The sequence below is a fragment of the Nannospalax galili genome, unplaced genomic scaffold (genome assembly GCF_000622305.1).
Source record: "Nannospalax galili isolate Female #2095 unplaced genomic scaffold, S.galili_v1.0 scaffold634, whole genome shotgun sequence".
Classification (NCBI taxonomy): Eukaryota; Metazoa; Chordata; class Mammalia; order Rodentia; family Spalacidae; genus Nannospalax; species Nannospalax galili.
Window position 1 is genome coordinate 1,322,979 of NW_008336853.1, and position 22,678 is coordinate 1,345,656.

General features: G+C 46.2%; 1 protein-coding gene across 1 annotated transcript in view; it reads left to right on the plus strand.

Annotated features, from left to right (window-relative positions):
- Grb2 (growth factor receptor bound protein 2) overlaps positions 1-16,774 on the plus strand; it is an 81,533-nt gene extending 64,759 nt beyond the window's left edge. The window contains exons 4-6 of the mRNA XM_008831413.2: positions 7,985-8,107; positions 13,575-13,743; positions 14,793-16,774. Coding sequence (XP_008829635.1) covers positions 7,985-8,107; positions 13,575-13,743; positions 14,793-14,978 — 478 coding nt within the window. The 3' untranslated portion in view covers positions 14,979-16,774. The remainder of the gene's footprint in view (positions 1-7,984; positions 8,108-13,574; positions 13,744-14,792) is intronic.
- The last annotated feature ends 5,904 nt before the right edge of the window (positions 16,775-22,678 follow it).

Consider the following 22,678-nt stretch of genomic DNA (forward strand, 5'->3'; position numbering starts at 1 on the left):
CTGGCCTCAAACTCAACAGAGATCAGCCTGTCTCTTCCCCCAAGTGCCTGGCTATCGTTCCTTTTTTTTTTTTTTTTTTTTTTTTAAATTTTATGTGTCTGAGTGTAATGCCTGCATGTAGGTAGGTGTACCCGTGTTGTGAAATGCCTGAAGAGATCAGAACCTGAGGGCATTGGATTCCCTGAAACTTGAGTTGAGTTACAGAAAGTTGTTAGCTTCCACATGGGTGCTAGGAATCGAACCTTGGTCTTCTGTAAGAGCAGCCAGTGCTCTATGCTGAGCCGTCTCTCTAGCCCCTCTGTTCTAAAAAGGTGATGTGTCTTCTCTCAAGCCTCCCCATAAAACTCCCAGTTGAACTCTTACAGAGTGTTCATTATGTTGCCCAACTACAAGATGCTGAGAAGTTATGTTCCACAGTTAGCTTATGGCTTAATAATATTTTTACACCATTCCTATGAAAACTCTCTGAGATAGTATCAAGGAAACAGAGGCCCAGAGGTAGAAGGTTAGATTGCCTACAGAGTGATCCAGGAAAGATGTGTATGTCACAAGGGTAGCTGGGGTCTGATCAAGAAAACCTCTTTTATTTCAAGGACAACCAGGAACCTCATAATGTCACAGACAAATGTTTCATGGGGTATTGTATAAAATGAAGAGGGGTGGTGCTGGCTGGAGAGATGGTTTGGTGGTTAAGAGCAGGACCTGCAGCTAACAGCTGTCCATAACACCAGTTCCAGGGGATGGGACACTCTCTTCTGTCCTCCATGCACACTGTACAACATGGGTGCATTTACATACATGCAGATATAACACTCATACACATAAAAATAATTTTTAAATGAAGATGGGTCTCATTCTATATTTTTCTTGTTTTTGTTTAGAATTCATGCTACCTTGTATTTTGCATAAGTGTTTTAAGTTTTATGTTCCCCAAAAAAAGGATTTTAGGTTCCTTGGAGAATTAAGTTGGTCTTCTACCATTGTAATTTGTACTTTGCTTTTGTCCAGAGTGGCTCAGTAAATATTTTTATTTTACTGAAACTCAGGCTTAAATAAGCCTTAATTAGAACACAAAAGCACTAAATGTTCAGTGGCCTTTTTTTGCATTAGAGTCCTGGAACTCTGCCCATGTTGACAATGGTATGCTCAAGATAAGATTGGAGGCCAATATGTGGCCTGCCTAGGTTACTCAAAGTTGTGAACCAGGAGCTCTAAGAGGTCTCACATGAATGCCTTACAGATTTCTAAGTGTTACTAAGCCAGCTTCATGTTCTTATAGCCTTTTAGTCTTGGTTTTGCTTCAGGAAGTTGTGCAGGCTTTTCACAGACATAATCATAAGTAATGGTATACTGAAGAAACATTGAGCAGTGCCTGTTGGGTTGAGGAAGACCCCTTGAATCAGACCACGGTAACCTCTCAGTCCCAATGTGTAAGCCAAACAATTTGTATTTCTCTTTCCTTCATCCTTATTATAAAACCTCAGCACCTTTAATCCCTGAACTCTGGAGGCAAAAGCAAACTACTCTGTCACTGTGCTACACCCTAAGTCCCTAAAATTTTATCTTTTAATAACCTGTTAGTACTGGGTTTCTAGTTACATGGTAGAGTGCTTGCTTAGCATGTACAAAGCCCTGGATTCCATCCCTAGCACCATAAAAATTAAATTTTTTTTTTGAGACAGGGTCTCCTTATGTAGCCCTGGCTGGCCTAGAACTCACTAGGCCACACTTGCAGAGATCCACCAGCCCTTTCCTCCTGTGTCCTGGGATTAAAGGCATGGGCCACCATGTCCATCTAATTAATTTTTAAAAATAAGAGTTATAAAAGGAATGTGGCTTAGTGGTAGAATGCTTGACTGGCATTTATGAGGCCCTCAATTCCCAGCACTAGGAGATGAGGATTGAAAAATAGGTATAGTGTAATGCTTATGTTCTTAACACTCCAGAGGCTGAGTCAGGAAAATCACAAATTCAAGACCAGCCTGTAGGCCAGCAGAATGGCTAAGCAGGTAAAAGTACTTGCCATGGAATCCTGACAACCGGAGTTCAATCCCCAGAACCCATAGTGGAAAGAGAGAACCAACTCTCAAAAATTGGCTTCTGTCTGCCACAAGTGTGCCATGGCATGTGCATCCACACGGATAAATAATTCTAAGTAAATAAATACTTTAAAAGAAAAAAGGCTAGCCTAGGCTAATGTAGCAGCATTGCCTCAAATTGAACAATTAGCTTGTAAGCCATAAAAAACAGGACACATGGCTGGGCATGGTGATACACGTGTTTACTCCCAGCACTCAGGAGGCAGAGACAGGTGGATGTTTGTGAGGCCACCTTGGTCTATATAGCAGGTTGCTGGCCAGCTGGTGCCACGTAGTGAGACCCTGTCTCAAAACAAAACTAGCCAGGCATGGTGGCAGAGGCAGGTGGATTTCTGTGAGAACAAGGCCAGCCTGGTCTCCATAGTAGTTCCAGGCCTGCTGTGGCTACAGGAAGACCCTGTCTCAAAAAGACCATAAAAAGAAAAACACCAGGCTGTAGAGGGCCAGCCACCCAGTGAAACATTTGCATCCACAGGACACAGACTGCTGTGTTATGCTACAGCACCAAGTGTGTGTCCTACATAGCTACATGTGCTCTTCATAGTAAGTGCCTGTGGGCAGGAGCCTGTGACATGCTATAAATAATTAAATTGGAAAATCATCTCTCCTCTCTTGACTTCCTTTCTTGCTATTTCTAGAGTAGTACAGACCAGTTTTTTTGTTTTAAGATTTGCAGAATATTTGGCTGTAGGCATGTAGTTATACATAAACATCAGCATTAAAAGAAGCCTGTCAAGCTCAGGGTGTAACTTGGTGTCAAGGGCTTGCCCAACTTACACAAGACCCATCTCCAGCCCAGCAAACAGCGCATAAAATTTTTATGAAGTTTATTGAATTTGTAAATGGTATGCAAATGCAGAGATTAAGTTAGCTGTTTTTCCTGGGAATGACAGCTCTTTTCTCACACGGTGTGTTCCTCCCTTATCATGGTCTGCTATTCCTGCTGTGTGGGATGCCTCTCAGACTGTGCTTCATGAGCAAGACACAAGAATTGTTTTCTTTTTCTTTTCTTTTTTTAGACAGGGTCTCATTATGTGGCAACCTGGGCTGGCCTAGAACTCATCCCTAAGTAAACCAGTTGGCCTCAAACTCACAGAGCTCTGCCACCTCTGCTTCCTGAGTGCTGGGATTAGAGGCTCCGGCCACTTTACATGCAGGAGAAGGAAGCACTCAGTGCACATAAAATTAAAAGGTTTTATATTTATTTATATATATATATATATGTGTGTGTGTGTGTGTGTGTGTGTGTGTTTCAGGGGGCTGGAGACATGGCTCAGCAGTTAAGAGCACTAACTGCTCCTGCACAGGACCCAGGTTTGATTCCCAGAACCCACATGGTGGCTAACAACTGTCTGTAACTCCAGTTCCAGGGGCTCCATCAGATCCCCTGGAACTGGAGTTACAGACAGTTGTTAGTTCTTCTGCAAGAACAACCAGTGTTTTTAACCGCTGAGTTATCTCTCCAGCCCCAAAATTAAAAGTTTTAAAGAAAAAAATTTAAATTCAATTGGAAAGCTGGGCCTGGCGGCACAGACTTATAAACCAAGTACTCAGGCAGGAAAATCAGGAGTTGGAGACCCAGCCTAGTCTACCTGAGAGATGGCTGGAGAGATGGCTCAGTGGTTAAGAACACTGACTGTTCTTATAGAGGACCCGGGTTTGTTTCCCAGCCACCCACATGGCAGCTACGAGCCATCCTTAACTCCAGTTCCAGGAGAATCTGAAGCCCTCTTCTGACCTCCGAGGCATTGCACGTCACAGGTACACTCACATACATGCAGGCAACACACTCATACACATAAAAAATAAAATGTTAAAAGTTTATTAATAATAATAACTGCAGTTAGAATGCTTTTCTATATTGCAATTTACAGTGCGCTACAATTATATTTTTCTGAGACAAGATTTCTTGTAGCCCAGGCTAGCCTCAAACTTACTATGTGACTTAGGCTGGCATTGAACCCCTGATCCTCCTGCCTCTTCCTCCCAGGTGCTAGGGTTATGAGCCACTACAGTTTTTAAGATGACAATAAAATTGAGTTGCTTCTTAAGCTGGGAACAAGAAAATACAACCACTTAAGTGTATGGATTTGTGCCCATAAGGAAAGGTCTGGAAGTGCATGCACATGGCTGCCTACAGTTGCCACCAGGGCAGTGGCACTTGAATGAGAGTCTTCCTTTTTACTTTCACATCATTCGTATCTAGGACACTTTAATTTATATTCATTTCTTAATACAGCTTTGGGGGGGCAGTTCTTTTCAAGACAGGGTCTTCTTGTAGCCCCAGCTGGCCTGGAACTTGCTCTGTAGACCAAGCCCGCCTCCATCTCACAGAGACCCACCTGCCTCTGCCTCCTGAGTGCTGGGACCACACCAGGCCAGCATTTATTTTAAGTGCCTGACTGGTAGCAAGATAAGACCTTGGGGTCTTGGAGGGGAGAAAGTGGCTCTAGAGAATGTCAGCACCCACCCTGTGAGTGTGGAAGGAGGGCAAAGTCTTTGTGGACCCTACCTTGGTTGAACATGGCCAGTCACATATTACAGGCAAGCACTAGGAGCTCTTGAAAGTACCAGAGCTCTTTGAAAGTACCAGACCACTTAGGTGCCCTACTTACTAGGTGTTTTCCTCACATCATTAGAGATGATTGTGATCTGTTAATAGGGAATTTCCCATGTGTGACCTGATTCCCAGGCACTGCAGGGTTCACTTTTGAGCATTGTAGACAGAGGAGAATATGTCCTACCAGCTTCTCTACAGCCTAATATCAGAGCATGAAAAATGAAAAAGACATGAAACAGATTTGGGTCAGGCTCCTGCAAGTGCCTCCTAGTAGTTTTATATCTTCCTGCCTGAACTTTAGTCTTAGAATAGCAGAATGTTTTGAAAACATCTTATAACATGGTTGCTTATAAGATAGCCATGAGCTGTGCATGTACCACATGCCTGGAATTCACAGTACTTGGAGGCCTCAGCAGGAAGATTGAGTTTGAAGGCCATTGTGGACCAGTAGAACCCTGTCTCAAGACAAAACACCAACCATGGTGATTTACATTCTAGAGCCTGAAATAGGAGTGGGAGAGTTCAAGACCGGTTAGCTTAGGCTCTAGAGCTCCAAGCCAGCACAGGCTACCAAGTAAGTCCTGCCTCAAAACAGACTCAAAAGGGTCTAGAGAGATAGTTCAGCAGTTACTCTTGCAGAAGGCTCAAGTTCAATTCCCAGCACCCATGTTGGGCAGCTCACAGCTGCCTGTAACTACCTCATAGGGATCTGACACCTCTGGCCTCCCAAAGACACCTGCATTCAAAGGACTTCATTGATGACTATATGATAGTGAGATGGCCAGCAGTCAAAGCACTTGCCACAAACTGGATGATCTGAGTTTGAGCCTCAGAATCCACATGAAGTCTAGGGGAGAATCCACTCTACAGTGGGCTTCCCCTGCCACTGTGTACACACAGTAATACTAAAAAAAATTCTTTTGAGATGACTAAAAATTAGACTTAGGCTGGGTGTGGTGGCGCACGCCTTTGATCCCAGCACTCGGGAGGCAGAGGCAGGCAGATCTCTGTGAGTTTAAGGCCAGCCTGGTTTACAGAGAGTTCCAGGCCAACTGGGGCTACAGGGAGAACCTGTCTCAAACCACTACTCCCCCCTCCCCCTCCCCCCGGCCAAAAAGAAAAAGTTAAAGACTTAGGTAATTTAGTTACCAGAGTGGTTACCTAACATGCATGAGGCCCTAGGTTCAAGCCCCAGAACCACATAAAACCAGGCAGGGTGGTACGTACTGTGGTGCAAGCACTTGAACAAAAGGATCAGAAAGTCAAGGTCCTTCTCTACATGGCAAGTTCAGACCAACCTAGAAAACCTGAGCCTGTACCACCACCACCATCATTACCACCCCCCACCCCACCCCCAAAAATGATAGAGCTGGGTTTAGTGGTGAATGCCTATAATCCCAGCATTTGGGAGGTAGAGGCAAGAGAGTCAGGAGTTCAAGGCTAACTTTGGCTATATAAGCAATTTGAGGCCAGCCTGGACTTATAGAAGATCTTGTCTCAAAAAGAAAAAATAATAGTAATAAAATAAAAATTTATATAACTGTGACAGACTCGTACTGTTATTAGCATTTTCATGTTAAATGAATGCTAATTATAAGGTGAAGGCCTTTCTTTGCTGATATAAATAATGGCTTTGCCCCCGCCCCCCAAGCACTGGGTTTGCTTATAAAATGTAGTAAACTATTGAAGATTTTCTTCACAGTTCCTCTGACCTAATTAGTAGTAGTTTTCATTTGAAGTGGCCATATAGCCATGACCTTGAACCCTTTAAGAGAATGCCCCCCCAGCCCCCATGAGCCACAACACTTGTTCCCACAGTTTTCCATTAATTCACTTTTATGTGTATGAGTGTTATGCCTGCATTTAAATAAGTGCACTCATATCATGCAATGCCCCCGTGGAGGACAGAAGAGGCTGTCAGATCCCCTGGAACTGCAGTTACAGACAGTTGTTAGCTGCCATGTGGTGCTGGGACTCAAACCCGGGTCTTCTGCAAGAACAGTCAGTGTTCTTAACCACTGAGCCATCTTCTCCAGCCTCCTATGAATTTACTTTTTTAAAATATTGTATGTGTGTTGCAACTACATATGTTTAAATGTACCCCTTGTCATGCAGTGGAGACCAGAAGGGCATCAGATCCTCTAGAACTGGAGTTGACAGTTGATAACCACCTTGTGAGTGCTGGAAACCAAGAGCAGCCAGTGCTCTTAACCTCTGAGCCCCAGAATTCACTTCTTGTCAAGTGATTTAGCATTGGGGACACAAGTGTTCATAACTACTGCAAATGAAAAATCTTGATTTTTTTTTTTTTTTTTCCTATGAGCTTTTCTGTGTGTAGTAAATTCTAATGTTCCTGATACTATGGTTTGGTTTTTGTTTGGGGTTTTTCTTGAGGTGCTGAGAATCAAACCCGCGTCTTCATAAATTGAAGATATGTGTTCTACCACTGAACCACATCCCCAACCCATTCCAGAGGGCTTTGAAAGCGTACCCTAAGCAGTGTCCTGATGGGAGCCAGAGCGGAATGCTACCTACGGCAATGTTGGAGACAGCATTTTCACAAGCCAGGCCTTCTCTGGGCTTGAGGTAGAAGTAGCCCTGCCTCCAGCTTCTAGGCCTTCCACATTCCCTCCCCGGGACCTCTGTTAGTGTGGCAAAGCTGCTGCCTTATCGAATGGCTGCCAGAAGGACAGCCTGATGTTCATCCTGTGCTTTCTGGGCTTCCCTAGGTGCCTTTCTGATGAGTCAGCCTGGGGCAGGTAGACTTTGGCTTTAGAAGCCTGTTTGTAAATGTCTTAGACTAGGCTGGCATGTTCAGAGTGGTCTGGTCATAGACCAAGGAGAGTGGCCTGTGTTGGTGCCTTGAAACTTAGTCTAGAGAGTGAAGTAGGTGACGCTGTTGAAAGCCTATTTCTTAGGGGCACTCTGAGCCAGAGTGGGCACAGGGAGACCAGAGGGTAAAGAGTGAGCCCCTTCCTTTGGCAAGAAGTGTTCTCTTACTCAATTTAAGACTGGCCATCCTGGGGGCTGGAGAGATGGCTCAGTGGTTAAGAGCACTGGTTGTTCTTGCAAAAGACCCGGGTTCGAATCCCAGCACCCACATGGCAGCTAACAACTGTCCCAAACTCGAGTTCCAGGGGATCCGATGGCCTCATCTGTCCTCCACGGGCATTGCACGATATGGGTACACTTACCTACACGCAGGCAACACACTCATACACATAAAATAAAAATAATAAAATATTACACCAAAAAAAAAAAAGACCGAACATCCCGTTTCTTTGTTGGGGAAGCAGATGTTGACCGGCTTGCCTTCCTTCCTTAGGTGGTTTTTTGGCAAAATCCCCAGAGCCAAGGCAGAAGAAATGCTTAGCAAACAGCGGCATGATGGGGCCTTCCTAATCCGAGAGAGTGAGAGTGCTCCTGGGGATTTCTCCCTCTCCGTCAAGTAAGTATTTCCTGCTGGAGTTGCCCATGGAACTATTGAAATATGAGGACATTCATTAGCTAGGTCTTTAAGGAGAAGGACATGTTAACTGGCTTGCTACACAGAAATTTTTCTATGAGAACTCCAGTTTGGAGCTCTGAAACCTGGTTCTAGCAGTACTGAGTTTAGATTCTCCAGGAACTAAGCAGCAACCCTGTCAAGATGGCATTCACAGGTTAGTTTCCCCTAATCCCCACCACTCCTGGTTCCTCCTGCCACTGGAGGTAGGGGTAGGCAAATCTGATTTTAAGGCCAGTCTGGACAACGTAATGAATTCTAGGCCAGCCAGAGCTACATAATGAGACTAGTCTCAAAAAATTAAATAAATAAAAGCCAGGCGTGTTGGCGAATGCCTTTGATCTCTGTACTCAGGAGGCAGAGGCAGGTGGATGACTCTGAGATTAAAACCAGCTTGGTCTACATAGGGAGGTCCAGACCAGCTGGGGCTACAGGGAAACTCTTCCCCCAAAAGACCAAAATAAAGGGACTGGAGAAATGACTTAAGACCACTGGATGCTCTTGCAGAGAACCTGGGTTCAATTCCCAGCACCCACATGGTAACAGCCCTCCAAAACTCCAGTTCCAGGACACCCTCTTCTGACCTCCGCAGGCATTGCATGACATGGGTGCATTTACACACATGCAGGCAATTACACTCATACACACGAAATAAAAATAAAAAAATTTTTAAATACCAAAATAAATTTTAAAAATGTCATTCCTATAATTTTATTTGACCATTGGTCTCTTGTTTTTTCTTTTTTTCTAGTTTTTTAAAAATTTTTGTTATTTTTAAAAAATATTTTATTTATTATTTTTATGTGTATGAGTGTATTGCCTGCATGTATGTGAGTACACCTGTGTCAAGCAATGCCACGGAGATCAGAAGAGAGCTTCAGATTACCCTGGAACTGGAGTTAAGGACGGATTAAAGACATGCAACCACCACGCCCGGCCATACATCACTTTTTATTATTCATTTGTAAGATAGATGCCCACTCTAGCTCAAGCTGTCCTGAAACTTGCCCTGTGCCCTCAGATCCAAGCTGGTGTGTCTCAGCCTCCTACATGCTGGGGTCACTGCATGAGCAGCTCCATCCAATTCACTTCATTGTTTGTTTTTTGTTTTTGTCTGAGACAGGGTCTCCCTGTAGCCCCAGCTGGCCTGGAACTCACTTTATAGACCAGGCCTTGAACTCAGAGAGATGCCTCTGCCTCTGCCTCCTGAGTGCTGGCATTAAAGGCATGTGCCACCACACCTGGCAACTTGTTTTTTTTTAATTTATGTGGATAAGCATATTACCTGAATGTATGTAAGTGCACCCGTGTCATGCAGTGCCTTTAGAGGTCAGTAGACGGTGTCAGATTCCCTGGAACTGGAGTTACAGAGGGTTGTTAGCTGCCATGTAGATGCTGGGAATCAAACCCAGGTCCTCTGCAAGAGCAGTCAGTGTTCTTAACCGCTGAGCCATCTCTCTAGCCCCATCATTTGTTTTGAGACAATCTTACTGTATCAGACTGGTCTGGAAATCATTATTTAGTTATAGTCAAACTGTCCTCAAATTTTCAATTCTCCTGCCTCAGTCTCCCAATTTCTAGAATTACAGATATGGGTCACCACATTAGACTCTTAATTTTCTTATAGGATCAGTACATGGTTAAAATACAGGTCTAAGGGCTAGAGAGATGGTTCGTTCAGCAGTTAAGAGCACTTGTTGCTCTTCCAGAGGACCAGAGTTTGGTTCTCAGCATCCACATTGAGTGGCTTTATAATCTCCAAGGGATTCCATATACTCCTGGCCTTAGAAGGCACCCACATGCACGCGGAAACACATACACACATAAATAAGATGAATTTTTTTTAAAGTATAGGTTAAAAATTTTACTAGGTAAATTACAGTTTTATTTTTTATCTTTTTTCTTAGCCTTTGGGTTTTGTTTTTGTTTCAAATTTATTGTGCCAGGTGTGGTGGTGTTCGCCTTTAATCCCAGCACTTAGGTGGCAGAAGCAGGCCGATCTCTATGAGTTCAAAGCTAGCCTGGTCTACATAGTGAGTTCCAGGCCAGCTGGGGCTACAAGGAGAGTCTGTCTCCAAAAAAAAACGTGTGTGTGAGTACAGGTGTGCATGTGCCACAGTACACATGTAGAGGTCAGAAGATAACTCTTAGAAGTTGATTTTCTTCTTGAGGGATCTAGGGATTAAATTTTTGGGCCTGCTTACAAGCACCTCTACTACTGAGCCATCTTTCCTGCTCTGGTTTTGTTTATTTGTTCAATATAGAGACAGGTTCTAACTTGTCTAATCATGAACGTTTCAATCCTTCTACTTTAGCCTCTCGGGTGGTAGAAATGACAGATTTTCACCATCTGACCCAGCAAGTTTTGTTCTTTTTCTAAATGAAGGCATGAGAGGAGTAAGGGGTGTTTAATGATTATTTTTATACAAGTATTTTGACTGCCTGTATGTTTACTGGTATGTGTATGGTACCCTCGAAGGCTGGAAGAGGACAGAGCAACCATGTGGGTGTTGGGAATTGAACCTGGGTCATCTTGAAGAACAGCAAGTGTTCTTAACCATGAGCCAACTCTCCAGCCCCCTCAGATGAGATTTGTAGTACTTCACAAACTGATTTATTGGGTATAGATAGCTCCAGCTGGCCTGGAACTCAAAGATCTGCCTGCCTCTGTCTCCTGAAAGTTGGGATTAAAGGTGTACACCACCATGCCCAGTCCAGACAGGCCCTGTCAGTATGCTCTTGACCATCCATGTTTCTTCTGCTTAAAAAACAGGATCTCTGTGAGTTGGAGGCCAGCTTGGTCTACATAGCAAGTTCCAGGTCAGCTAGGGCTACAGGGAGACTCTCTCTCTCTCTCTCTTTCACACACACACACACACACACACACACACACCCATAGTCTGCCTACTGGATTTCACACTTTCTGTCATATGTTAAGGTCTGTCGAGTCAAGTTACTGTAACCAGACATCCCCCAGTGCAAGTTCATCCACTGGAGTTTAGTCAGCCTCTCTGGAGTCTCTTAAAGAAGATCAGCTCTCTCTCACCCAGCAGTAATCAGCTGCCAGTAGTTCTTCAGCTAAGGTTGGGGCCTGCTGCCCATTTCCCCAGTTCTATGCTGGTGTTTTGTCTGCTTGAGTTTGCACGGGTCTTGTGCCTGCTGACACTTTTGCTTTAAGTTCTTCAGGCTCCCAAGGAGCCTGTAAGACTGTTTCCTGATTGTCATGTACCTCCTCCCCTGGCTCTTAAACTCTTTCTGCCCTCCTCTTCCAAAATTGTCCCTGAGCCCTGGGTCGGTGGAGTTTAATATAGGAGTCCTGTCCAAGGACCCACACTCTGCATACTTTTTGGCCATTTGTGGCCTTTTGTGTTGATTGCTCTCTGTCACATAAGGGAGCCTCGTTGATGAGAGTTGAGAGATGCCTTAGTGTTCTCTCTACCCTTGCTCCACTGGTCCATGAGCCTTAGGTGTAAATGTTCTGTTCTGTTATAGATGGGTCACTTAGGGTCAGGGTCTCACAGAAAGTCACACATTGTAAATAACTTTTGTCAGGATATTGCTACAATTGTTTCATTTACTGAAAATTAAACTTTATCAGATTCTATGCATGATAGGGAAAAACAGTGGGTATGGGGTTTGATATATCTGTGGTTTCAGACATGCCCTGGGGGGTTCTTGGGAGAAATGCTCCAAGGATAAGGGGGGACACTACAGTGTTGGCAAGCACAAATGTCTCCTACTCCCTCTTGGAGCTCGGTGCTGCCACCTGCTGGATTATCTTTAGGAAGTGTTTGATTTCTTTATACTTTTATTTATTTATTTATTTTTTTTTTTGGTCTTTTTGAGACAGGGTCTTTCTGTAGCCCCAGCTGTCCTGGAACTCACTTTATAGACCAGGCTGGCCTTGAACTTACAGAAATCCACCTGCCTCTGCCTCCCAAGTGCTGGGATTAAAGGCATGCACCACCATGCCCAGCTTATTCTTTTTAAAATATTTTATGTGGGCTGGAGAGATGGCTCAGAGGTTAAGAGCACTGGATGCTCTTACAGAGGACCTGGGTTCGATTCCCAGCACTCACATGGCCTACGAACCGTCCTTAACTCCAGTTCCAGGAGAATCCAAAGCCCTCTTCAGACCTCCGCAGCATTGCATGACACAGTTGCACTCACATGCAGGCAATACACTCATATACGTAAAACATTTTTTTGGTGTATTGCCTGATTGTGTGTAAGTGCACCTGTGTCACTCAGTGCCCAAGGAGGTCAGAAGAGGCGTGAGATCCCCAAGAACTAGAGTTACGGGGGGTTGTTAGGTACCGCATGGGTGCTAGGAATCAAACCCAGGTCCTCTGCAAGAGCAGCCAGTGCTCTTAACCTCTGAGCCATCTTTCCAGCCCTTCATTATGCTTTTAAGACTGGTGAAGACTCATTCCTGGAACAGAGTACCTTTGAGGGCTTAGCACTGAACAGAAAGTAGAGCCCTCGCTGAGCTCCTGTCCTGTCCAGATGTCACTGTGGGCCGCACCAGTTGATCACACTAGCCAGTCTGTCAGTGCAAAAGAGAGTGTGTTCAGTGCTGGGGTGTTTATTTCTATGACCATCTTCCCCTGGAAATGGAAAACAAAATGAAAATTCCTGCTTGGAAAGCATAGCTTTGATAGGTTGTGGTGCAGTATGCCTGTAATCTCTCTCTCTGAGTTCTAGACCATCTTGACCTACATAGTGAGTACTGGTGCTATAGTGTTTGAATGTCACGATGCTTTTTTTCTTTTTTCTGGTCTTTTTGAGACAGGATCTCCCTGTAGCTCCAGCTGCCTGGAACTCACTCTGTAGACCAGGCTGGCCTCGAACTCACAGAGGATCCCTATCGCCTGCCTCTGCCTCCTGAGTGCTGGGATTAAAGGCATGTGCCACCATGCCTGGTGTTGCTTTTTTCTTTATAACTTTTAAAAGGGAGTGAAGTTTGCTAGGCGTGGTGGCACAGGTCTTTAATCCCAGCACTTGGGAGGCAGAGGCAGGCAGATCTCTGAGTTTAAGGCCAGCTGGGGCTACAAGGAAATCCTGTCTCAAAAAGACCAAAAAAAGGAGGAGGGGGCAAAGTCTTTGTAAAGTAGGCTGTGTTAGTGGGTGCCGTTCAGGGCATAAGCATACAGTAGGTCAGGACACTCCTACCTTACAGACATCTGTAGGGATTGTTCCTGTAGCTTGAGACCATTATTTATAGAGGGGTCCGGGGAATGCTCAAGTGATTCTCAGCTCTCTTCAGCCAGGGTGCAGGTTGCTGTGCAGCTGCTGAGTCCTTAAGCTGTGAAGATGTGGCTCTCTAGGCACATCCTATATGAACAGACAGACCTGGACAGACAGACAGCGCCCTATGGCTCATTCACACATGTTCTCTGTGCCTCCTCAGGTTTGGAAATGATGTGCAGCACTTCAAGGTGCTCCGAGATGGAGCTGGGAAGTATTTCCTCTGGGTGGTGAAGTTCAATTCTTTGAATGAGCTGGTAGATTACCACAGATCAACATCCGTGTCAAGGAACCAGCAGATATTTCTACGGGACATAGAACAGGTGCCACAGGTAAGCCATATCCTTGTGCCAACAAGCTTGGAATCACTCCAGCAAGTCAGAGGAAGAGCTCCTGGAGCATGCACACCCTTCACGGGGCTGCTTCATTCCAGGTGCCACCCATAGTTCACTTTGAAGGTCTGCAGTGGGATTTAGATGCTTTACAGGCTACTTCAGAGTTCCTGTGTTGTCCCTCCAGGAGTTTCCCCAAACCCACGTTGAAGGAGTTGAGTGGTGTTTAGATGCTTTTGTCTCTAGTAGGAAGGAAGGCATTGTGCTGGTTTATCACCTGTCTCCAGAGATGGTGCTTAAGCCTGGGGAGTTGGTTGCACGCCTTTAATCCCAGCCCTGGGAGGCAGAGGCAGGCAGATCTCTATGAGTTCAAGGCCAGCCGGGGCCACAGGGAAACCTTGTCCCCCCCAAAATAAAACAAAAACAGCCTGGTGTGGTGGCGCATGCTTTTAATCCCAGCACTCAGGAGGCAGAGGCAGATGGATCACTGTGAGTTCAAGGCCAGCCTGGTCCACATAGTGAGTTCCAGGACAGCTGGGACTACAAGGAGACCCTGTCTCAAAAAGACCAAAACAAAGACAAAAAACACAGAGATGGTACTTAGCATGGCGAGATGTTCTGTCCCAAGGCTAGCCTTTAGGGAATGGTATCTGCACATAGTAGCTTGAACTTTTGTCTGTGCCACCTCAATTTATTGACACTCTTGACCTTTGACCCTGTAGAACCTAAGTGACAGGATTCCAAACATTTCTAAACCTAATAACAGAACTGACGCACATGCGCCAGGTGCCCTTGCTGTCTTCCACTTGGTAACACAGCCCACTTGCCACCTAAGCCGGATAGATGTGCCCTGTGCTTTTGAGCAATGGTGAAATATTATACCAAACCCACTAGAGTGAACTTAGAACATATAAGAGTGAAGGGAACTGGGCTGGAAGGCTGCTTCAGGAAATGGAGTGGTTTGCATGTGCTTGCTCCACGTGTGAGCATCCAGCTTACCAGGCAGCCAACAAGATCCAGAACACCATGTTTCCCCTGCTCTTTTGCAGCAGCCAACATACGTCCAGGCCCTCTTTGACTTTGACCCCCAGGAGGATGGTGAGCTGGGCTTCCGCCGGGGAGACTTCATCCACGTCATGGATAACTCAGACCCCAATTGGTGGAAGGGGGCTTGCCACGGGCAGACCGGCATGTTTCCCCGCAATTATGTCACCCCTGTGAACCGGAACGTCTAACAAGCAAAAGAGATTATTTAAAGAAAGTGAAAAGTTGAAAACATACACAAGAATTTCCCCACAGGCTGCTACAGCCTTTGAGGGCGCTCGGAACACCTGGCTGGGTCCACTGCTGACCCGCACTTTGGTTGGAACTTTGGGGGGTGGGAAAGGGGGTATTGGATTTCAAAAAATGCCAAAACTTAACCTATTGAAGTAAGAGTTTTTATTACAGAATCTCACCGCTGCTCCTGTTCCCCTTCCTGTGTCCTTTTTCTCTTCCTTTTTTCTCCTGTCCTTCAGTGCATGACATTTAGGCCACATATAGTCCCAGCTGATGCCAATAATAAAAGAAAAGAAACCAAGTGGGCTGGTATTTTCTCTATGCAAAATGTCTGTTTTAGTGGAAATGACTGAAAGAACAGTGTTCTTTGTATATACACACAAAAAGGAGCAGGCAGGGCCAGGGCACCTGGGGTCTCCTGGTTTGGTTTCTGCCAGAAATGCCTGAGGGCATCCTGCTTCCATCCCAAGCCCAGGACAAGGCACTCCATCAGAGTTGGGGACGGAGGTGTGCTGCCCACCTGTGGCTTCCTGAGGACTGCAAACCTGCACCTCTTCCACTTTGTTTCCCTTCAGGTGTTGTTATGAGGATGTTGTTTTTCATAGTGCCTTTTTCCTTATTTCAAGGGTTTCCTACGAGTGATGTTTTTATGTTTTGTTTTAAAATAAGTTAAAGACAGTCCAGAGTTTTTCAGCCAAAATGTCTCCTGTCCTGTACAAGTATTTTCCCTCAGGGGAGGAGAAAATGGGGAGAGAAAGGAGACAGAAACAGAGGGTCTGGGTGTTCCCCTGCTTGGTCTAGGCCAGAAGCCTCGGCACATTCAGCTTTAATATTTGTAAGGCCCGTGGGAGTGAGGGACACCAGCCGGATGCAGTGGGAATAGTTGTAGTTTCCACACACCTGGCAGATACAGCTGTAGGGATGTCAAAATACTTGACCTCCAGGTCTCAGGTGTGGTCTGCTCTTTCTGTCCCCAGAGACACACAAATCCCCAGAGCCAGCAAGTGTTAAACAGGAAAGCTTGAGGAGCAGTTAGCATCCAAACTGGTCTCCCTTGGCTTCCCAAGCCCAACTGCATTCCTGCAGTCAAGTGGGAGTTGAGAGTAGTGGCCTTTCATTTTGTTTGCTCTTAAAATTAATTCCTCGTTCTCAACTCGTGTGTCCACGGGGGGGCAGTGGCACAAGTAGCGGGGTTGTGGGTTGGTCATGTTCCTGTTCACCATGAGCTGTGTTTGCAGCCTGCCATCCCCCCTCCCAGGACAGTGGAGAAGGTGTAAGCCGCTGCAGAGCTCTTATATGTGTCTCCTGTCAGCTTTTGATCCTTTGTAGTCACATGCCTGTAAACTGTTTCTCTCTCCCTTGAAGTTGGTGGTGGTCTTAGGCCTCTGGATTCTGCAGGGTGGGGTCTCCTCTGGACTCTGTTTTGGAGATGGACTCAGCCTGAATCACCCCCAGGCCCAGGAGGTGGCGGCCCTTTGGGATGGATCATGTTCACACCTCTTCTGGCTCCATCATTCTCCTTCTCCTTTCCCTGCTGATGATGAAAGGAATCTGGTGTTCCACAGCTGGACCATTTGATTGTTTTATTTTGGAATTGGTGTATATCATGAAGCCTTGCTGAACTAAGTTTTGTGTGTATATATTTAAAAAAAATCAGTGTTTAAATAAAAAGACCTATGTACTTAATCCTTTAACTCTGCGGATAGCATTTGGTAGGTAGTGATTAACTGAATAATAAACACAATGAATTCTTCACTGTGTATCTTTATTCTCCTTGACAGAGTTTGTGGACTACAAAAGGGTTAGGACATTGCCATCAAGATCCAGAGTCCTTATTTCCAACTTCATCTAGCTTATATCCTATCCTCTCAGGAAGGAAGGAATCTCCTGGAGTTTAGGGCCTGTTAACACTACAGGCTGGCATACCCAGCTTCTCCGATCCTAGGACATGTAGATTGAGAACACAGATTCAGTGATGTCTGTTTTGTCTTATTGGTGGTGGCGGTGGTTTTGTTTTGAGGTTGAAGGAGACTCTTTTGTTTTTGAGATGAACTCTCACTATATTTCTCTGGCTGGTCTCCAACTCCAGGATTCAAGAAATCCTGCCTCAGTCCCCAGAGCATACCTGGCTTTGATGTTATGGAATAGTTCACCATTTAGAAATTGGTTTAGATGGAGAACTTTGGGGGCACCAAGAGCTGTGCTTGTTTGGTTCCCTTCCCTCTCTTTGTGAAACGTGTAGAAAGACGAGTCTGTGATAAAATGCTTTCAACATGTTAAGTGGCTGTAATGGCTGCTTTTGGGGTGAGGCCAGGTTCAGTCTAGCCACACAGCACTCACTATGGTAAATATGGCAAGGTTTAGTGATAGAGCACAAGAGGCTTTACATTCAGCCAACAGCCTCACTTGTGGTTTCATTGCCTGGCCTGGGGAATTTCCAGCCTTCCGATGCAGTAACCATGTGCAAGAGGGGTCTGAGCCCTGTCCCGACCTGTGGGAAGCTGCTGGCTCCAGTTCCATGTAGGCTAGCTACCCTTGAAGCTGAGCAAAAGTTCCCATGTTGGGGTCATCAAAGTAAAAGGCAAAAATTCAGCCAGGCATTGAGCACTTGGGTGGCAAGAGGCAGGCAGATCCTGTGAAATCTAGGCCAGCCTAGTCTACTTAGTACCAGGCCAGCTGGGGCTACAGGGACCCCATTTAAATTCTTGCTCAGTTTAACCCCCTTCTGTTCAGTTGCTTCACAGTGACATGAGAATTAATGAGGAAATCTCACTTGTTCACAGTTCCTGATGTCACCCCCACCCCTTCCCTTGGATTCATAATTCCTCAGGAGGGATCTGGTTTGTATGTGCTCATTGTTCCTCTGGCTAGGCATCTACCAGGACCAGCTTGGCTGTGTCTCAGTGTAAAAGCTAAAATGGACAAGGCCTCAAGGGTACCAGTAGCCAAGCTGGCCCATCACAATGGTCTTCTGGACCTGGGGTATCATATGCCTAGGAGGTGGGCTTCAGACGAGACCATGGAAGAGCTGTGCATAACCAGAGCCTTCAGAGGATCTTGTAGCCCCAGAGCTGCCTGAGTGGCCCTTTGCAGAAGGCCATCGGCGCTGGTGACCTGTTTCCTCTTGACATTTCTTCCCCTAGACCTGCTTATAGAGTAGGTGATCCTCAGACTCATATATGATGTTTAGGAAAGTTCCTAAATAATCAGGGAAAAAATGAAGGTAGATTTGTATGAATTCATCTTTAAAATGTGCTGCTTTTACATATAGCACAAATTCCCCAATCAGAGCCCAGTTTGTCAGTAAAGAGGCTTCAGGGAGGGGCTCCATGTGTTCTTTTGGGAGCTTTCAGGGTTTAGGATTTTCATTTTTGTGGGGAGATGTTATGTAGCATAGGCTAGCTATGTAGTCACTATGTAGCCAAGGCTGGCCTTGAATCCACAGTGGTGGATTATAAACAAACCACTATACCCAGCTCATAACTCAGCCCAGGATGGCCTCCAACATCAGGCCCTGTGAAAGATTGTTTTATTTTTTGGACAGGGTCTTGCTTTGTAGTCCTGGCTGTTCTAGAACTCTCTATGTAGACCAGGCTGACCTTGAACTCCCAGAGGTCTGCCTGCCTCTGCCTCCTGAATGCTGGGATTTGGGTATATGCCACCACACCCAGTGTGGGGGAGCTTCTTAAACTTAAGTCTGAAGAGTTCCGGACCCCTCAGCAGCCTCTCTATGATGGCTAGCATCAAAATTCTAAAGCAGGTGGGCATGGTGGCGCACACCATTAATCCCAGCATTCTGGATCTCCGAGGCCAAGGCAGGTGGGGCCAGTTTGGTCTCCATAGCAAGTTCAAGGCCAGCTGGGACTACAGGGAGACCCTGACTCAGAAAGACACACCAAAAAAAGGCTGAAGAGGCCTACAAGATGGCTTAGCAAGTAAAGGTACTTCCTGCCAAGTGTGACATCCTGAATTCACTCCCCAAAGCTCATATAGTGGGAGAGACCAAACTCCCACAAGTTGTCCCTGACCTCCACATAAAAACCATAGCATGTGTACACACAAACACACATACACAAAATAAATGAATGTGGTGCATGCTTTTAATACTTAATTAACTACTGGAGAGATGGTGTGTGCTTATAGTCCCAGTACTCAAAGTGCTGCGGGCCAGCCTGGGCTGTATAATGAGACCCAGTCTCACCCAGGCATGGTGGCATATGCCTTTAATCCCAGCATTTAGGAAGCAGAGGCAAGTGGATCTCTGTGAATTGGAGGCCAGCCGGGTCTACATAGCAAATTCCTGGCCAGCTGGGGCTACAGGGAGACCCTGTCTGAAAAATACCGAAAAGTAAATAACAACCAAAATAGTTTTGGTTTTTTGTTGTTTTTTTGAGATGGGGTCTCCCTGTAGCCTGAGCTGTGTAGGCCTGGAACTCACTATATAGACCAGGCTTGGCCTTGAACTTACAGAGATCTGCCTGCCTCTGCCCCAGGAGTGCTGGGATCAAAGGTGTGCACTACCACGCCCATCTTCACAAACCAAAATAGTTTATAAGGCATGCTATATTCCCCAAACAAGCCACTAAGGAGACTTGATTCCTGCCCATCTATAAGCAGCGCTGATATTAACTTTTCTTATTTTTCAGTACTCCTGACTTAGATTTAGTAAGCACAGTCCTCAGTGTGAGTCAGCACCTACACACATCTGCCCCCAGACTGCCTGTGGACCTGAATGCTCCTGTGCCGTTGGCCCTAGAAGGTCCTGGCCTGGGGGGACAGTAGAACAGCCCCTTTCGCGTCCTGAAGACTCCTCCAGGGTCTTCAGGATTCCGGGTGAGTTTCCTTCATGGGGTACATGGCCTCTTCTGCTCTGGAATTAGGGGACTTCCCCACAAGAGACAGGCTGAGGAGAGTTCTGTACAACCCCCCACAGACCAGCAGCCTCCCCTTTCCACTCCTGCCCTGTGGGCATCACTGTTCTGAGTCATCCTGAAATTGGAAATTACCCCGCTTAGGGCTTCTGTGTTGCTAGACAAGCCTCCTTCCACCCTGATTCTTACATTGCTGTACAAGCCATGTTCTGAGTGAATTCAGAGAGGAAGTGGAGATGTCATGCAAATGGTGGGGGTGGGGACAGAGAGCAGGTACCATCCGCTCCATCTAAGTGTTGAGTGTAACTGCTTGGATAGTTATTAATAGGTGGGGCTGGGGGTGTAGCTCAGTGTTGGCCTAGGTGAGTGAAGTACTAGGTTCCAGGCCCAGCAGCAGACAATAAGCTAACATGGCTGGTGGCTGGAGCAGCATTAGTGGACATAGAGAGATGGGATGGGTGAGTGTCTGGGGCCAGTCTACTGAGCGACCCACTGCAGTGAGGACAGAGTCCAGTTGGGATCCTGGGGCTCTGAACTCAGCTGCGCAGTGCCTACCCTCTGTTGACATGGAAGGCTTCCTTCTGCCCTTTACAGTACGAAGGATGCAGGCTGAGTTCTGGAATGCCTGACTTGCAGTAATGCACAGAATGGAATCGGAAGCCCACCAGAGCCAAGGTCAGGACTGGAGAGGTGGCTCTGCAGTTAAGAGCACTTGCTCTTGCAGAGGACCCAGGTTCTATTCCCAGCACCCACATAGCAGTTCCATCACCTGCTGCTGGGCATTGCACACACACCACATACACATACATACAAGCGAGCAAAACACACACAGGTTTTGTGTTTTTGTGGGTTTTTTTTTTAAAGGCCAAGATCGCGTTAGCTTAAGAAATAGGGAACACTGAGGAGCCTGCCCAGGGTGACCTGCCCAGGTCTTCTCTCCTGGCTAGTCAGCTGGACCCTATTATGCTCAGCCTCCTTTCAGTTCTGAGTGGCTGTGTCTTGGGACACTGATGCACAAGTGGTCTGTGTGTTAGCCCTGTGATGCTCCACCCTGTCTCTTCTGCTTGTGATGACTCGGGAGCCAGCACAGGGCTGGCACATTGGTGTATTGTGCCACTGATATTAGAGGCTTCTAAATTGCCCAGGGCCCAGGTGTTAAGCCAGATGTGGTGGTGCACACCTGTAATCCCAGCACTTGGGAAGGAGAAGCAAGAGGATCAGGAGTTCAAGGCTAGTTTTCAACTACATAAGGAGTTTGAGGCCAGCCTGAGCTACATCGAGACCCCATCTCAAAAGAAAGAAAACTAAATAAGGTGGAGATTGAGGAGGACACTCAAAATCCATACACGTATACACAAAACACACGCAACTTTTTAAAAGTTGTTATGCTGGATGTGGTAGCAAACACCTGTAATCCCAACAGTTAGAGACAGATAGATCTCTGTGAGTCTAAAGCCAGCCTGGTCTACATAGCAAGTTCCAGGCCAACTGGGGCTACATAGTGAGACCTTGTCTCAGAAAAAAAGTCACTAGAATAGGATAATGGACTTGCTCACCCTTAACTGATATATAAGAGCACCTAACTCCAAAGCTGGTCCAACACATGTACGACCTAACAAATTCGCCCAGCTCCTTGGCTGGCCAAGCTCTGTTCTTTGGGCCCAGTTGCTCAGGATAGACCACCCTGCCCATTCCTCTCTTGATATCTGGGCTCCTCCTCCTTGGAGCTTCTTCAGCCACTGGACAGGATCTGTGGAGGGCATTGTGGGCTTTACTTCGTTGCGGCCTCTGCTTGGATGTGCCTCCTCAGAGAATCCCACCCTAGTGTGCTTGGCAATCCTCTTTGGCACTTTCCGCTACTTGCCTTGTTTCTCTCTTGTAGACCTCACTCACAGGCTTCTCACCCCTTGGGTGCTTGTTCCCTAGTACCCTACCGTCTGGTCTGTAGAATTCAGTCATGATCACTTCTCTAGATAGTAGATGGAGAAAGATTGAGGAAGATACCCAGCATCAACCCCTACCCTCCACATGTGCCTGAAGCAGAGGGGCTGTTATTCCACATTGTTTATTTGGGGATTTAAGAACTGTGCATCCATCACAGGAGGCTGGGGAAACAGCTCAGTGGGTAAGAACGCTTGCTCTGCAGGTGTGAGGACCTGAGTTTGAACCCTTAGCACCCACGTAAAAGTCAACCATGGCTACATGTGTCTGAAACCGCAGCATTGGGGGACAGGGGCAGGTGGCTCCCGAAAGCCAGCCAGGCAGCCAGCTTGGCTGACAGGTGAGTTTTTTAATTTAATGAGGGACCATGTTTCAAAGCAGTAAGGCAGAGAGCAGGAGGCAGATGCTTAAACTCCTGCCCTGGCTTCCAAATCCACATGCATGGGCACATGTACCTACACATTCATATACATACAACACTCACATACAAAACAAAACAACAGGGGACTGGAGAGATGGCTCAGCAGTTGGGAGCACTGACTGCTCTTGCAGAGGACCTGGGTTCGAGCCTCAGCACCCACATGGTGGCTCACAACCATCTGTAATTCCAGTTCCAGGGGCTCTGACTCTGTCTTCTAACCTCCACAGGCATTGCACAACATGGGTATACCTGCCTTAATGCAAACAATACACTCATACACATAAGAATACTAAATAAAATATTTTATTTATTTATTTTTGGTCTTTTTGAGACAGGGTCTCCCTGTAGCTCCAGTTGTCCTGGAACTCACTATGTAGACCAGGCTGGCCTTGAACTCACAGAGATCCACCTGCCTCTGTCTCCT